Genomic DNA, 17452 nt, shown 5'->3' on the forward strand with positions numbered 1-17452 from the left:
TTTTCAATTTAATCAAGCTGTAATTCACATAATATTTTGGAATTTCCGTAATATTTTATCAATAAATTGGTAAGAAATTAATGCATTTGTACTAAATCGATCGTAATTTCTTTAATTCTAAAATATGTATATGTATTGGGCAGGTTGTTAAATAGTTGAGGTTTATTCGTTAAACTTGAGGTTGCTAACATGATAAGGAGGTAGACACTAGAAACGAAGTGAACAAAGAAACTGGGATTTAATCTATGCCACATTTCGAAATTGGTGCGCAATCGATGTTGAGAATTTGGCCCTTTTGATTGCGCTTTATTTGTTTCCACTGCACTTTTCAATTTATTTATCAATGACCTGGTAGGAAGTTACTGCATTTGTACTAAATCGATCGTGATTTCTTTCATTCTAATGTAGATGTTTTGGACAGGTTGTAAGAGAGTTATCAAAGAATTGGTAAGAAGTTACTGCATTTGTACTAAATCGATCGTGATTTCTTTAATTCTAAAATATGTAGATGTATTGGGCAGGTTGTTAAATAGTTGAAGTTTATTCGTTAAACTTGAGGTTGCTCACATAATAAGGAAGTATACACTAGAAACGAAGTGAAGAAAGAAACTGGGATTTAATCTATGCCACATTTCGAAATTAGTTCACAATCGAAGTTGAGAATTTGGCCCTTATGATTGACACTAAAAACGAAGTGAACAAAGAAACTGGGATTTAATCTATGCCACATTTCGAAATTATTTCACAATCGAAGTTGAGAATTTGGCCCTTATGATTGCGCTTTATTTGTTTCCATAACAAAGAAGTATACACTAGAAACGAAGTGAATAAAAATCTGGGATTTAATCTATGCCACATTTCGATATTGGTTCACAATCGAAGGCGAGAATTTGGCCCTTATGATTGCACTTAACTGTTTCCTCTGCACTTTTCAATTTCATTATGCTATAATTCAGAGAATTTGGCCCTTATGATTGCGCTTTATTTATTTCTACTGCACTTTTCAATTAATGAAGCTATAATTCACATAATATAATGGAATTGCCCAGATTTGCAAAGCAATTGCCGTAATATTTTATCAAAGAATTGGTAAGAAGTTACTGCATTTGTACTAAATCGATCGTGATTTCTTTTATTCTAATATAAATGTATTGGGCAGGTTGTTAAAGAGTTGAGGCTTATTCGTTAAACTTGATGTTGCTTACATGACAAGGAAGTATACACTAGAAACGAAGTGAATAAAAATCTGGGATTTAATCTATGGTTCACAATCGAAGGCGAGAATTTGGCCTTTTGAATGCGCTTAATTGTTTCCACTGCACTTCTCAATTTAATCAAGCTATAATTCAGAGAATTTGGCCCTTATGATTGTGCTTTATTTATTTCTACTGCAATTTTCAATTTAATCAAGTTACAATTCACATAATATTATGGACTTTCCATAATATTTTATCAATAAATTGGTAAGAAGTTACTGCATTTGTACTAAATCGATCGTGATTTCTTTAATTCTAAAATATGTTGATGTATTGGGCAGGATGTTAAATAGTTGACCTTTATTCGTTAAACTTGAGGTTGCTCACATAATAAGGAAGTATACACTAGAAACGAAGTGAACAAAGAAACAGGGATTTTATCCATGCCACAATTCATTCTAAAATATGTAGATGTATTGGACAGGTTGTTAAATAGTTGAGGTTTATTCGTTAAACTTGAGGTTGCTAACATGATGAGGAAGTAGACACTAGAAACGAAGTGAACAAAGAAACTGGGGTTTAATCTATGCCACATTTCGAAATTATTTCACAATCGAAGTTGAGAATTTGGCCCTTATGATTGCGCTTTATTTGTTTCCACTGCACTTTTCAATTAATGAAGCTATAATTCACATAATATTATGGAATTGCCGAGATTTGCAAAGCAATTGCCGTAATATTTTATCAATGAATTGGTAAGAAGTTACTGCATTTGTACTAAATCGATCGTGATTTCTTTTATTTTAATATAAATGTATTGGGCAGGTTGTTAAAGAGTTAAACTTGAGGTTGCTTACATGACAAGGAAGTATACACTAGAAACGAAGTGAATAAAAATTTGGGATTTAATCTATGCCACATTTCGATATTGGTTCACAATCGAAGGCGAGAATTTGGCCCTTTTGATTGCGCTTAATTGTTTCCACTGCACTTTTCAATTTAATCAAGCTATAATTCAGAGAATTTGGCCATTATGATTGCGCTTTATTTATTTCCACTGCAATTTTCAATTTAATCAAGCTGTAATTCACATAATATTTTGGAATTTCCGTAATATTTTATCAATAAATTGGTAAGAAATTAATGCATTTGTACTAAATCGATCGTAATTTCTTTAATTCTAAAATATGTATATGTATTGGGCAGGTTGTTAAATAGTTGAGGTTTATTCGTTAAACTTGAGGTTGCTAACATGATAAGGAGGTAGACACTAGAAACGAAGTGAACAAAGAAACTGGGATTTAATCTATGCCACATTTCGAAATTGGTGCGCAATCGATGTTGAGAATTTGGCCCTTTTGATTGCGCTTTATTTGTTTCCACTGCACTTTTCAATTTATCAAGCTATAATTCACATAATATTTGCAAAGCAATTGCCGTAATATTTTATCAATGACCTGGTAGGAAGTTACTGCATTTGTACTAAATCGATCGTGATTTCTTTCATTCTAATGTAGATGTTTTGGACAGGTTGTAAGAGAGTTATCAAAGAATTGGTAAGAAGTTACTGCATTTGTACTAAATCGATCGTGATTTCTTTAATTCTAAAATATGTAGATGTATTGGGCAGGTTGTTAAATAGTTGAAGTTTATTCGTTAAACTTGAGGTTGCTCACATAATAAGGAAGTATACACTAGAAACGAAGTGAAGAAAGAAACTGGGATTTAATCTATGCCACATTTCGAAATTAGTTCACAATCGAAGTTGAGAATTTGGCCCTTATGATTGACACTAAAAACGAAGTGAACAAAGAAACTGGGATTTAATCTATGCCACATTTCGAAATTATTTCACAATCGAAGTTGAGAATTTGGCCCTTATGATTGCGCTTTATTTGTTTCCATAACAAAGAAGTATACACTAGAAACGAAGTGAATAAAAATCTGGGATTTAATCTATGCCACATTTCGATATTGGTTCACAATCGAAGGCGAGAATTTGGCCCTTATGATTGCGCTTAACTGTTTCCACTGCACTTTTCAATTTCATTATGCTATAATTCAGAGAATTTGGCCCTTATGATTGCGCTTTATTTATTTCTACTGCACTTTTCAATTAATGAAGCTATAATTCACATAATATAATGGAATTGCCCAGATTTGCAAAGCAATTGCCGTAATATTTTATCAAAGAATTGGTAAGAAGTTACTGCATTTGTACTAAATCGATCGTGATTTCTTTTATTCTAATATAAATGTATTGGGCAGGTTGTTAAAGAGTTGAGGCTTATTCGTTAAACTTGATGTTGCTTACATGACAAGGAAGTATACACTAGAAACGAAGTGAATAAAAATCTGGGATTTAATCTATGGTTCACAATCGAAGGCGAGAATTTGGCCTTTTGAATGCGCTTAATTGTTTCCACTGCACTTCTCAATTTAATCAAGCTATAATTCAGAGAATTTGGCCCTTATGATTGTGCTTTATTTATTTCTACTGCAATTTTCAATTTAATCAAGTTACAATTCACATAATATTATGGACTTTCCATAATATTTTATCAATAAATTGGTAAGAAGTTACTGCATTTGTACTAAATCGATCGTGATTTCTTTAATTCTAAAATATGTAGATGTATTGGGCAGGATGTTAAATAGTTGACCTTTATTCGTTAAACTTGAGGTTGCTCACATAATAAGGAAGTATACACTAGAAACGAAGTGAACAAAGAAACAGGGATTTTATCCATGCCACAATTCATTCCAAAATATGTAGATGTATTGGACAGGTTGTTAAATAGTTGAGGTTTATTCGTTAAACTTGAGGTTGCTAACATGATGAGGAAGTAGACACTAGAAACGAAGTGAACAAAGAAACTGGGGTTTAATCTATGCCACATTTCGAAATTATTTCACAATCGAAGTTGAGAATTTGGCCCTTATGATTGCGCTTTATTTGTTTCCACTGCACTTTTCAATTAATGAAGCTATAATTCACATAATATTATGGAATTGCCGAGATTTGCAAAGCAATTGCCGTAATATTTTATCAATGAATTGGTAAGAAGTTACTGCATTTGTACTAAATCGATCGTGATTTCTTTTATTTTAATATAAATGTATTGGGCAGGTTGTTAAAGAGTTAAACTTGAGGTTGCTTACATGACAAGGAAGTATACACTAGAAACGAAGTGAATAAAAATCTGGGATTTAATCTATGCCACATTTCGATATTGGTTCACAATCGAAGGCGAGAATTTGGCCCTTTTGATTGCGCTTAATTGTTTCCACTGCACTTTTCAATTTAATCAAGCTATAATTCAGAGAATTTGGCCATTATGATTGCGCTTTATTTATTTCCACTGCAATTTTCAATTTAATCAAGCTGTAATTCACATAATATTTTGGAATTTCCGTAATATTTTATCAATAAATTGGTAAGAAATTAATGCATTTGTACTAAATCGATCGTAATTTCTTTAATTCTAAAATATGTATATGTATTGGGCAGGTTGTTAAGTAGTTGAGGTTTATTCGTTAAACTTGAGGTTGCTAACATGATAAGGAGGTAGACACTAGAAACGAAGTGAACAAAGAAACTGGGATTTAATCTATGCCACATTTCGAAATTGGTGCGCAATCGATGTTGAGAATTTGGCCCTTTTGATTGCGCTTTATTTGTTTCCACTGCACTTTTCAATTTATCAAGCTATAATTCACATAATATTTGCAAAGCAATTGCCGTAATATTTTATCAATGACCTGGTAGGAAGTTACTGCATTTGTACTAAATCGATCGTGATTTCTTTCATTCTAATGTAGATGTTTTGGACAGGTTGTAAGAGAGTTATCAAAGAATTGGTAAGAAGTTACTGCATTTGTACTAAATCGATCGTGATTTCTTTAATTCTAAAATATGTAGATGTATTGGGCAGGTTGTTAAATAGTTGAAGTTTATTCGTTAAACTTGAGGTTGCTCACATAATAAGGAAGTATACACTAGAAACGAAGTGAAGAAAGAAACTGGGATTTAATCTATGCCACATTTCGAAATTAGTTCACAATCGAAGTTGAGAATTTGGCCCTTATGATTGACACTAAAAACGAAGTGAACAAAGAAACTGGGATTTAATCTATGCCACATTTCGAAATTATTTCACAATCGAAGTTGAGAATTTGGCCCTTATGATTGCGCTTTATTTGTTTCCACTGCACTTTTCAATTAATGAAGCTATAATTCAAATAATATTATGGAATTGCCGAGATTTGCAAAGCAATTGCCGTAATATTTTATCAATGAATTGGTAAGAAGTTACTGCATTTGTACTAAATCGATCGTGATTTCTTTTATTTTAATATAAATGTATTGGGCAGGTTGTTAAAGAGTTAAACTTGAGGTTGCTTACATGACAAGGAAGTATACACTAGAAACGAAGTGAATAAAAATCTGGGATTTAATCTATGCCACATTTCGATATTGGTTCACAATCGAAGGCGAGAATTTGGCCCTTTTGATTGCGCTTAATTGTTTCCACTGCACTTTTCAATTTAATCAAGCTATAATTCAGAGAATTTGGCCATTATGATTGCGCTTTATTTATTTCCACTGCAATTTTCAATTTAATCAAGCTGTAATTCACATAATATTTTGGAATTTCCGTAATATTTTATCAATAAATTGGTAAGAAATTAATGCATTTGTACTAAATCGATCGTAATTTCTTTAATTCTAAAATATGTATATGTATTGGGCAGGTTGTTAAATAGTTGAGGTTTATTCGTTAAACTTGAGGTTGCTAACATGATAAGGAGGTAGACACTAGAAACGAAGTGAACAAAGAAACTGGGATTTAATCTATGCCACATTTCGAAATTGGTGCGCAATCGATGTTGAGAATTTGGCCCTTTTGATTGCGCTTTATTTGTTTCCACTGCACTTTTCAATTTATCAAGCTATAATTCACATAATATTTGCAAAGCAATTGCCGTAATATTTTATCAATGACCTGGTAGGAAGTTACTGCATTTGTACTAAATCGATCGTGATTTCTTTCATTCTAATGTAGATGTTTTGGACAGGTTGTAAAAGAGTTGGGGCTTATTCGTTACTGAAGCGGTTCTGTTTAATAGTCCTCGACTGATATCGTCGTATTTGAGTGGAAGATCTCAGTTTGTTGTGCGCAGGGGTGTTCAGTCTGATGTTTGTGCTGTGCGGTGTGGTGTCCTACAAGGGTCTGTGCTTGGTCCTCTGCAGACACTAGAAACGAAGTGAACAAAGAAACTGGGATTTAATCTATGCCACATTTCGAAATTGGTGCGCAATCGATGTTGAGAATTTGGCCCTTTTGATTGCGCTTTATTTGTTTCCACTGCACTTTTCAATTTATCAAGCTATAATTCACATAATATTTGCAAAGCAATTGCCGTAATATTTTATCAATGACCTGGTAGGAAGTTACTGCATTTGTACTAAATCGATCGTGATTTCTTTCATTCTAATGTAGATGTTTTGGACAGGTTGTAAAAGAGTTGGGGCTTATTCGTTACTGAAGCGGTTCTGTTTAATAGTCCTCGACTGATATCGTCGTATTTGAGTGGAAGATCTCAGTTTGTTGTGCGCAGGGGTGTTCAGTCTGATGTTTGTGCTGTGCGGTGTGGTGTCCTACAAGGGTCTGTGCTTGGTCCTCTGCTTTTTATTATGTTCATTAATGACATTGTGGGGTCTGTGTCTAATTTCAGTAATGAAGTCTTCATGTATGCGGATGACATTCATGTGTTCTTTAGAAGTGCAGTTCTCTTTGAGTTAGAAAATGTGGCAAACGCTACATTGGGATTGATTTCTATGTGGATCTCCTCTAATGGTTTGTATGTGAATTATAATAAAACAGAAGCTCGTTATGTTCCTATGCCGTACATCTGTGTTGGCTCCTTTGTGGTTAATGTTGTGGATGAGATGAGATGTTTAGGTGTAGTCATTGACACCAAACGCATGTTGATTCTTTGCTGTCTCATGTGAGTTTTCAGCTGAGGAGGCTCTATAGTCTTCAAGCTCATTTGCCTCTTGGTGTTAGGGTGATGGTAGCCAGATCTTTATTAATGTCTCATGTCAACTATTATTTGGAAGTCATCTCTGGGGCGAATGCTTGCCTAATTCTGCGCGAACGCAAACTTGTTAACTCTATTGTTAGGCATGTCTTTGGGTTGCGCCGTAGTGATCATGTAACACAGCATGTTATTAAGTTTCTTGGTCTGTCCTTTGGCAGATATGTTGAATATCGCCTGCTTTCGTGTCATTACAGAGTTATGAGGAATGTTAATTCTCCTTTATATAATAATTGTGTGTTTTGTAAATAAACTCGAAATCCGCAATTACTGTTTCCAAGATTTTCGTCTGTAGTTGGCGAGAAGGCGTTTGTTGTGAGAGTTGCGAGATTGTGGAGTCAGCTTCCTCTGACCCTGCGTAATTTCACCTGTTCTTTTGATATGTACAGGAAGAGGTGTTTTGTATATTTGTCTGTTCATTGAGTTTCTGGTTGCGGGTTATTTTTTGTTATTTCTTCTTATTTATTGACTGAGGGCCATTTTTAGGTTGTTTATTTTCCATAGAGTACATAATTTAATGATGATTAGCACTTGAGTGTATTCATGCCTCTTGCCTTTTTCCTTTTTACCTTGCTTAACTGTTGTTCAGTTTGGTAGAGGAGTTGTGTCTGAGGGTCTAATTACTAATTTGCTACTTAATTTAAATTGTTATTATTATTATTATTTTTGTATATATATTACTATTCTACTATTAATATAGTTATAGGCTGTTTTTATACTGTTGTATGTTAATATAAGATTTTGGCCATGTTGGCTTATTTAAATTGAATTGTATGAAAATAAATGAAATGAAATTTAATCTATGCATTTGTTCATTGCCGAAGTATTTCGTCCATGCACTGTCAAGAAGTTGTTAGTTAACTGTTGTTCAGTTTGGTAGAGGAGTTGTGTCTGAGGGTCTAATTACTAATTTGCTACTTAATTTAAATTATTATTATCAAGAAGTTGTTAGTAGTCAATAACCGCCTTTTACTAGGGGATTTTAAGGCTCACCACGAGTTGTGGCATTCCGTCCTAGTTAATGACCAGAGGGGATCAGCGCGGGCAGAGTAGATTGACTGGTCCACATTCTGCACGGTTAACAAGGATGCCCCACCCGAATAAGCTCGCTAGACTTCACCATAGTGCCACCCGGTCTGATAAATGACGTGACCTGATAACCCGTCATTTCGATTGGATCAAACGCCTCCCGATAATCGTCTCCATAAGCAGATCGGCGATTTCATAACCGCCGCACTTTCCTTAACCATGGGAAAGCTCACTGGCCAAAATTCAGAGAGTTTACCAACCGTCTTTTCAGAGAACTGCCAAACCTTTCTGATGTTCGGGTAGCAGAAAGAATTTTCGAGACATCATCAGAGCTGCAGTCGCTCGCTATATACCTTCAGGCCGTATACCCGAAATACCAAACTTCCCCCCAGAACTATGTAAATTAATTTTTTTTCAAACAAACTCCTGTATATGCAGATACTAGGAAATACATATACAAAAATTCAAATTCTCCACCATGGTGAAATGTTTTCTACGTCCATATTGCCCAAATACAACAGGTTCATATCAAATTTTGTATGACCGACGAATTTGGGTAACTCTAATAATATATAAATGAGTTTAAATTGTGTGGTTAAAAACGTCGAGGGAGTACGTCGAATTGTAGGTAACGTAGAACATGTAATGTCTTCTGACAGTTGTGTTGAAAGAGAATTTTGCGACATTTCATAGTGATTATTTTCTTTTCTTAGCAATGAGCTACTACTCTCTCTTGTGCACATTATGTTTAATAAAAGGTTCATAGTTGGTATGATCTACTTCACATAAATTCATAATATAAACGTTTATTTAAAAGAAATACATTTTAGTGAAAAATACAACTTCCATCGCTTTTGACTTTCTATCTCAACTTAAAAGAAAATCAAGCGATTTCATTAATTTTTCGCGCTATTAAACTCATTTTAAAAATTAGGAAAAAATTAAAATAATGGAAACAACTTGTTGGATATAATTTTGAATAATTCCGACAGTAAGCAGGCATAGCCTTAGGTCTGTTTTTGTGAAGCTTCACGGAGCTGTTCTACCTCCTTATTGTACCATGTTAGCAACCTGTATTTGTAAAACAAATTAATGTTAATAACAATTTTAAAGTTTTCGTCAGGGTTTCCACCTTAACCAATAATTAGTGAATTTTTGCATTTCTTCTCAATAGCATTCCTACTTCTTGTGGCAATACCAATAAATTCCCAATCTTCAAAAAATCGTCAACTTTGACCTTTATGTGCCAACAGAATGAATATCTTCATTATTGAAACATATTTTGGCAATTACTCAACTGGGCCATGATACAGGTGTTACTGCCGTAAAATGAGGTTAACACTCCAATATACCGAAAATAGAGCGGTACCCTAATATATGAACCTATGGTTCTAGTTTTTTTCTAGGTGGCTCCCTACTTCGAGGGTAAAAATGTCAAATTACAGGTCTTCCAGCCGTTAAACCATTCACAGTGTAGGGAGCAACCGTTTTATAGGTACAGTGTTGAATCATTTACATATTAGGATTCTAAAATGCAACATTTCAAAGAATTTTTTTTTTAAAGGTTGAATAAACCAATTATATACAACAAGTACAAAAGTAGTTTGACATTGAACAAGATTACATACTTTGTAGGGTCAGTTATGACTTTTTGGGGATTTACAAAACAAATGGCGAAGGATCAGATTCATATTAGGATCCTAAAATGCAATATTTCAAAGAATTTTGTTAAAAAAGTTGAATAAACCAATAATATACAACAACTACAAAAGTATTTTAACATTGAACAAGATTATATACTTTGTAGGGTCAGTTATGACTTTTTGGGGATTTACAAAACGAATGACGAAGCTAATGTACCCGTCATAGTATACTGGAAGGTTTAAAAATATGTCTATATACTTTGACCTACCTTTCCACATCAATTTCATGCAGTGCACGGCGATCTATAATTGAATCGTAAAGACCACCGTAAAGACGAAACCCATCATTACTGAACTGCAGAGCTTTGTATGAGCCGTTCAAGTTTGATACTAAATCCAGATGTAGCAATCCCATTTCCTCTGATCTTCTCCATATTTTAGAACAGTGATCAGTACTTGTAACATATAAATTTCTTTCAAAGTCAACACACCACAAGTATTCTTTGGGACAATGCAGCTGTTGTTCCGTCATGCACTCATCTTCGTATATAAAACAGCCTCCTGATACTCTGCCAGCAAATATGGACTCATGTTTCTTGGTAAAATCTGATATGTCGTTGTTGTTTTTTGACGAAATCTCATGAAAATACTTCCTTTGAACTGCTTCATTCTTTAAACGCTTATGTTGGCTAATATAACAAGCGTAGGACAAGTACAGCCATTCTTTATCAAGAAAGAGTTTGGTTGGAAACATTTTAGTACGGTGAAAGTATTGTTGCTCACGATAGCAGCCATTTAACCAATTCTTAGAAATTTCCATACGTTTGCCAAAAGATAGTGCATACTGGGTGCTAAAAAGTTATAATTAAATTAATAAATATTAAATTATTTGTTATGATCCCTACATAACAGAAATTTAGTAACCGTCATTCAAGTAAAATTGTCTATGAAATGCAATTGTTTGCATTCTTCACAAACAATTGGACGTAGTAAAAGAATCTGTAACAATGGGATTATCGGTGCTGTTAATACTTTGATATTACCGTTGCATTATGATCGGGTTATTGCGACGACCACACATAAGTAAGTCTAGCGTTTTGATGCTAAAGATGTTATTTTCAATCACTTGCCTCAGCATCCAATGTACTTTACAAAGGTTTTGTAGATCCTTTTCGCTGCAGAATGAAAATATTTTCACTAAACAGTCAGGATTTATATCCAGCAAGCAAATTATATGTCTCATTTTATTTGAAAATATGTTCTTAGGTGAGTGATCTGAAAAGATATATAAAACATGCATCAATAATTTAAGGTGTATTCGAGGGAATCAGCGAATGTTAGAAAGTTTTTTAAAATATACAGCATTCAATTACAATCTTAAAAAGAAATACATTTACGTAGTCCTTTTAAGACGAGTTTAGTGATCTAAATTCACATAAAGAGTAAGAAGTAGTGTATGTTACAGTTACAATGGAAAAATATAGGTACATCTAGGAACAGGGAATTTTGGAGCAATCACGTACCCTTTGGGAAAATATGAAGTACCTTCCGATGTTGAATAACATACCAATTTTTTACAACTTCACGAGGATTTCCAAACAGTCATTCAACAATACTTAGAACTCTTATTAGTGAAGACTTCCATCCAAGAATATGAATAACAGCGCTTCTTTATGCAAAATATTCAAATTTTAATGACAGCACCATGGCCAGTTTTGATAGGCACATTCGAACTTTATTGCTAGAGAAATAAATGTAAATATCATTCGAATCTTAGATATTGATAGTGTGTTTTAAATGTCGTCAATAAATAGAATATTTTATTTGTATACAATGCTCCTTCTTCTTTTTTTTTGACCTACAAAGAAAAAGAAACAAATGACATTCAACTTGAAGTAATATCAGACAGTGTGGCTAACAGCTGATCTAAATATAGGGATGAAATTAACAACGTTGCCATACATTCTTTGCATTGTTCGACGTTTTTCACCATTAAAGTAAAAAACATGTATTAGTGCATATAACATGTATTAGTGCGATGCGTTAAATTTTATCGATAAAACAACAAATTAAAATAATTTTGCTCTGTTACAGAACCTGCAAGTATCTACCAGATTTGCAATTGTTTCGATGTCACAAAGGAAAAATTGTAACTCGAACATAAGGGTCAAATCCATGTTTGGATGAACGCTCTACTCTCTACACAAAGTTAAGATTTATCGACACTGAACTTCGCTTTGTGAAATTCTCTATGTCATTTATGCTGCCATGAATTTAACGTGTGCAATGAAAAACTGAGCAGCGCGCTATCAATAAGACAAGAGAAAAGAACATAAGGGTCAAATCCATGTTTGGATGAACGCTCTACTCTCTACACAAAGTTAAGATTTATCGACACTGAACTTCGCTTTGTGAAATTCTCTATGTCATTTATGCTGCCATGAATTTAACGTGTGCAATGAAAAACTGAGCAGCGCGTTATCAATAAGACAAGAGAAAAGAGTGACGGCTTTATCGACTCTGACATTTTATTTGTGGTTGTTGTTTTATCGATAATCTGTGACACAATATACCGAAAATAGAGCGGTACCCTAATATATGAACCTATGGTTCTAGTTTTTTTCTAGGTGGCTCCCTACTTCGAGGGTAAAAATGTCAAATTACAGGTCTTCCAGCCGTTAAACCATTCACAGTGTAGGGAGCAACCGTTTTATAGGTACAGTGTTGAATCATTTACATATTAGGATTCTAAAATGCAACATTTCAAAGAATTTTTTTTTAAAGGTTGAATAAACCAATTATATACAACAAGTACAAAAGTAGTTTGACATTGAACAAGATTACATACTTTGTAGGGTCAGTTATGACTTTTTGGGGATTTACAAAACAAATGGCGAAGGATCAGATTCATATTAGGATCCTAAAATGCAATATTTCAAAGAATTTTGTTAAAAAAGTTGAATAAACCAATAATATACAACAACTACAAAAGTATTTTAACATTGAACAAGATTATATACTTTGTAGGGTCAGTTATGACTTTTTGGGGATTTACAAAACGAATGACGAAGCTAATGTACCCGTCATAGTATACTGGAAGGTTTAAAAATATGTCTATATACTTTGACCTACCTTTCCACATCAATTTCATGCAGTGCACGGCGATCTATAATTGAATCGTAAAGACCACCGTAAAGACGAAACCCATCATTACTGAACTGCAGAGCTTTGTATGAGCCGTTCAAGTTTGATACTAAATCCAGATGTAGCAATCCCATTTCCTCTGATCTTCTCCATATTTTAGAACAGTGATCAGTACTTGTAACATATAAATTTCTTTCAAAGTCAACACACCACAAGTATTCTTTGGGACAATGCAGCTGTTGTTCCGTCATGCACTCATCTTCGTATATAAAACAGCCTCCTGATACTCTGCCAGCAAATATGGACTCATGTTTCTTGGTAAAATCTGATATGTCGTTGTTGTTTTTTGACGAAATCTCATGAAAATACTTCCTTTGAACTGCTTCATTCTTTAAACGCTTATGTTGGCTAATATAACAAGCGTAGGACAAGTACAGCCATTCTTTATCAAGAAAGAGTTTGGTTGGAAACATTTTAGTACGGTGAAAGTATTGTTGCTCACGATAGCAGCCATTTAACCAATTCTTAGAAATTTCCATACGTTTGCCAAAAGATAGTGCATACTGGGTGCTAAAAAGTTATAATTAAATTAATAAATATTAAATTATTTGTTATGATCCCTACATAACAGAAATTTAGTAACCGTCATTCAAGTAAAATTGTCTATGAAATGCAATTGTTTGCATTCTTCACAAACAATTGGACGTAGTAAAAGAATCTGTAACAATGGGATTATCGGTGCTGTTAATACTTTGATATTACCGTTGCATTATGATCGGGTTATTGCGACGACCACACATAAGTAAGTCTAGCGTTTTGATGCTAAAGATGTTATTTTCAATCACTTGCCTCAGCATCCAATGTACTTTACAAAGGTTTTGTAGATCCTTTTCGCTGCAGAATGAAAATATTTTCACTAAACAGTCAGGATTTATATCCAGCAAGCAAATTATATGTCTCATTTTATTTGAAAATATGTTCTTAGGTGAGTGATCTGAAAAGATATATAAAACATGCATCAATAATTTAAGGTGTATTCGAGGGAATCAGCGAATGTTAGAAAGTTTTTTAAAATATACAGCATTCAATTACAATCTTAAAAAGAAATACATTTACGTAGTCCTTTTAAGACGAGTTTAGTGATCTAAATTCACATAAAGAGTAAGAAGTAGTGTATGTTACAGTTACAATGGAAAAATATAGGTACATCTAGGAACAGGGAATTTTGGAGCAATCACGTACCCTTTGGGAAAATATGAAGTACCTTCCGATGTTGAATAACATACCAATTTTTTACAACTTCACGAGGATTTCCAAACAGTCATTCAACAATACTTAGAACTCTTATTAGTGAAGACTTCCATCCAAGAATATGAATAACAGCGCTTCTTTATGCAAAATATTCAAATTTTAATGACAGCACCATGGCCAGTTTTGATAGGCACATTCGAACTTTATTGCTAGAGAAATAAATGTAAATATCATTCGAATCTTAGATATTGATAGTGTGTTTTAAATGTCGTCAATAAATAGAATATTTTATTTGTATACAATGCTCCTTCTTCTTTTTTTTTGACCTACAAAGAAAAAGAAACAAATGACATTCAACTTGAAGTAATATCAGACAGTGTGGCTAACAGCTGATCTAAATATAGGGATGAAATTAACAACGTTGCCATACATTCTTTGCATTGTTCGACGTTTTTCACCATTAAAGTAAAAAACATGTATTAGTGCATATAACATGTATTAGTGCGATGCGTTAAATTTTATCGATAAAACAACAAATTAAAATAATTTTGCTCTGTTACAGAACCTGCAAGTATCTACCAGATTTGCAATTGTTTCGATGTCACAAAGGAAAAATTGTAACTCGAACATAAGGGTCAAATCCATGTTTGGATGAACGCTCTACTCTCTACACAAAGTTAAGATTTATCGACACTGAACTTCGCTTTGTGAAATTCTCTATGTCATTTATGCTGCCATGAATTTAACGTGTGCAATGAAAAACTGAGCAGCGCGCTATCAATAAGACAAGAGAAAAGAACATAAGGGTCAAATCCATGTTTGGATGAACGCTCTACTCTCTACACAAAGTTAAGATTTATCGACACTGAACTTCGCTTTGTGAAATTCTCTATGTCATTTATGCTGCCATGAATTTAACGTGTGCAATGAAAAACTGAGCAGCGCGTTATCAATAAGACAAGAGAAAAGAGTGACGGCTTTATCGACTCTGACATTTTATTTGTGGTTGTTGTTTTATCGATAATCTGTGACATAAAAAACGTGTCATCGATAAAACAGAAACCACGCAGAGTTTCACAGTCGATATTGCCTTTTGCCTACCTGTAAAATAGGCTCTATGTTCTGTCGGGCGAAAAATGTAGCTAAAACTGTAAGAACATAGACAGGCTTATTATAAAAACAAGTAAAAAAGCAGCTGATTCGGCCTTGCTGACCTTTTATGACCATCCACCATTTGAAAGATCTTGGATAATTTCAAAAAAATTAGTCAAAAAATCCACTTACATGAAAACCGTTATATGGGGGATATACGAAGTCGTGGACCTGCATAAGTAATTTTTGTCATAGGCTTTATTATTGATTCCGAACTTCATATACGCAATTTGAAACAATTCCGTTAAATAATGTTGCTAATATCATCAAATTTGAAACAATTTCGGTGAATAACGTACTCATCAAAATACCGGATAAAGGGAGGTGCCGTTATATTTGGGCTATACGAAGACGTGGACCTGCATAGACACTTTTTCTCATTACGAGCTTCAAACTTTAAATACAAAATTTGAAACAATTCCGGTTAAAAATGTAGCTAAAATCATCAAAATATCGAATATAGGGGGTACCATTACTATACGATACCGTGGACCTATACAGACAATTCTCTTCCAGGGGGTAAAGTACTCAGAAAAATATGGCTACAACATCAAAATACCGAATATACGGCTATACGATAACGTAGACCTATATAGACAATTCTCTTCAAGGGGGTAAAGTACTCACAACGAACTCCTTGTGTAGAATTTCAGACAATTCCGTTGAAAAATGTGGCCAAAATCATCAAAATACCGAACATCGGGATGGGGGGGTGCCGTTATATGGGGCTATACGATATGGTAGACCAATAAGAATAATTATCTTCCAAGGGATAAGGTGCGCATATTGAACTCTTTGTGTAGAATTTCAGACAATTCCGTTGAAAAATGTGGCTAAAATCATCAAAATACCGAATATCAGGGAGGTACAGTTATTTGGGTGCTATACGATATCGTGCACCTATATAGATAATGCTCTTCCAAGGGATGAAGTACTCACAAGGAACTCCTTGTGTGGATTTTCAGACCATTCCATTGGAAAATGCGGCTAAAATTATCAAAATACCGAATATCGGGGGGTACCTTTATATGGGGGCTATACGATATCGTGGACCAATATAGCCCATCTTCAAACTTGACCTGCCTGCAGATAAAAGAGAGGCCTGTGCAAAATTTTAGCTTCTTATCTTAATTTGTTTTGACTGTAGCGTGATTACAACAGACGGACGGACGAATTTTATGCTGCTCACTTTGTTGGGTCTAAAATGATTATTTCGATGAGTTACCCTCCATACTATGTATGGTGGAGGGTATAATAATGAAACTTCGTAGATTGTTTTACAATATTGAGTTCCTAATATGACTACGTTTTTTTATCCCAAAACGCAACAACTTTTTCCCCAAAAGCTGTACATTTTAATTAATTAAAATTGGTAAAAATTGCAAAATTATTATTCAAAAATATGCATACACATAAAAAAATATCTGTAAACATGTTTTGACAATTGAAATATCCAAATCACCTGAATTCAGGTGATTTCGTCGCAGAATCCTTTTATTTTTCTCCTTAAATTCATTCTCAGGTACTGGATTTATAGTAAACAGATAACATCTAATAAAATATCGTAAAAGCTATTACACAATGTCGAGTATGCAAGCACACTTATTATGGCCGATGTTTTGGCTGGTGTTTTTGGTGAATTCAAAGGCGTGTATAATTTATTAAAAAAATACTAAGCGTTGTGCTACAATTGTAGATCTTTTTTGGAAAATCAGTGTTAGAAATGGTTACATATAAGTCAAAGTATTAAATTGTAGATCCAGTAACGTTATAACAATAAAAATAGGAAGCACCATGCAAATGTAATGTTCTGCGTATTGTTTTTGATAATCTGTCATGAGCGTATTAGAATTTCTCTGATATCGCGCCAAGCCTTTCAACCTAAATTAAGTAGTTTTATTATTTATGTATAACATAAATATAAAATTTAAATAT

At 33.7% G+C, this 17452-nt stretch overlaps 1 protein-coding gene across 6 annotated transcripts in view; it reads right to left on the reverse strand.

Annotated features, from left to right (window-relative positions):
• The window catches only part of LOC101889725 (F-box/WD repeat-containing protein 4), a 29918-nt gene extending 16647 nt beyond the window's left edge, over positions 1 to 13271 (reverse strand). For 3 of the 6 annotated variants that reach the window (XM_059124011.1, XM_059124006.1, XM_059124009.1), the window contains exons 1-3: positions 13103 to 13271; positions 11014 to 11245; positions 10240 to 10821 (exon numbers count right to left, since the gene is read on the reverse strand). In XM_059124011.1, coding sequence (XP_058979994.1) covers positions 10240 to 10821; positions 11014 to 11245; positions 13103 to 13121 — 833 coding nt within the window. In that variant the 5' untranslated portion in view covers positions 13122 to 13271. Of the gene's footprint in view, positions 1 to 9319; positions 9399 to 10239; positions 10822 to 11013; positions 11246 to 11493; positions 11812 to 13102 lie in introns of those variants that run through there. The other 3 variants (XM_059124010.1, XM_059124008.1, XM_059124007.1) reach the window with 3 other exon arrangements.
• Positions 13272 to 17452: the final 4181 nt, after the last annotated feature.

This window comes from Musca domestica, unplaced genomic scaffold (assembly GCF_030504385.1).
Source record: "Musca domestica strain aabys unplaced genomic scaffold, Musca_domestica.polishedcontigs.V.1.1 27, whole genome shotgun sequence".
Classification (NCBI taxonomy): Eukaryota; Metazoa; Arthropoda; class Insecta; order Diptera; family Muscidae; genus Musca; species Musca domestica.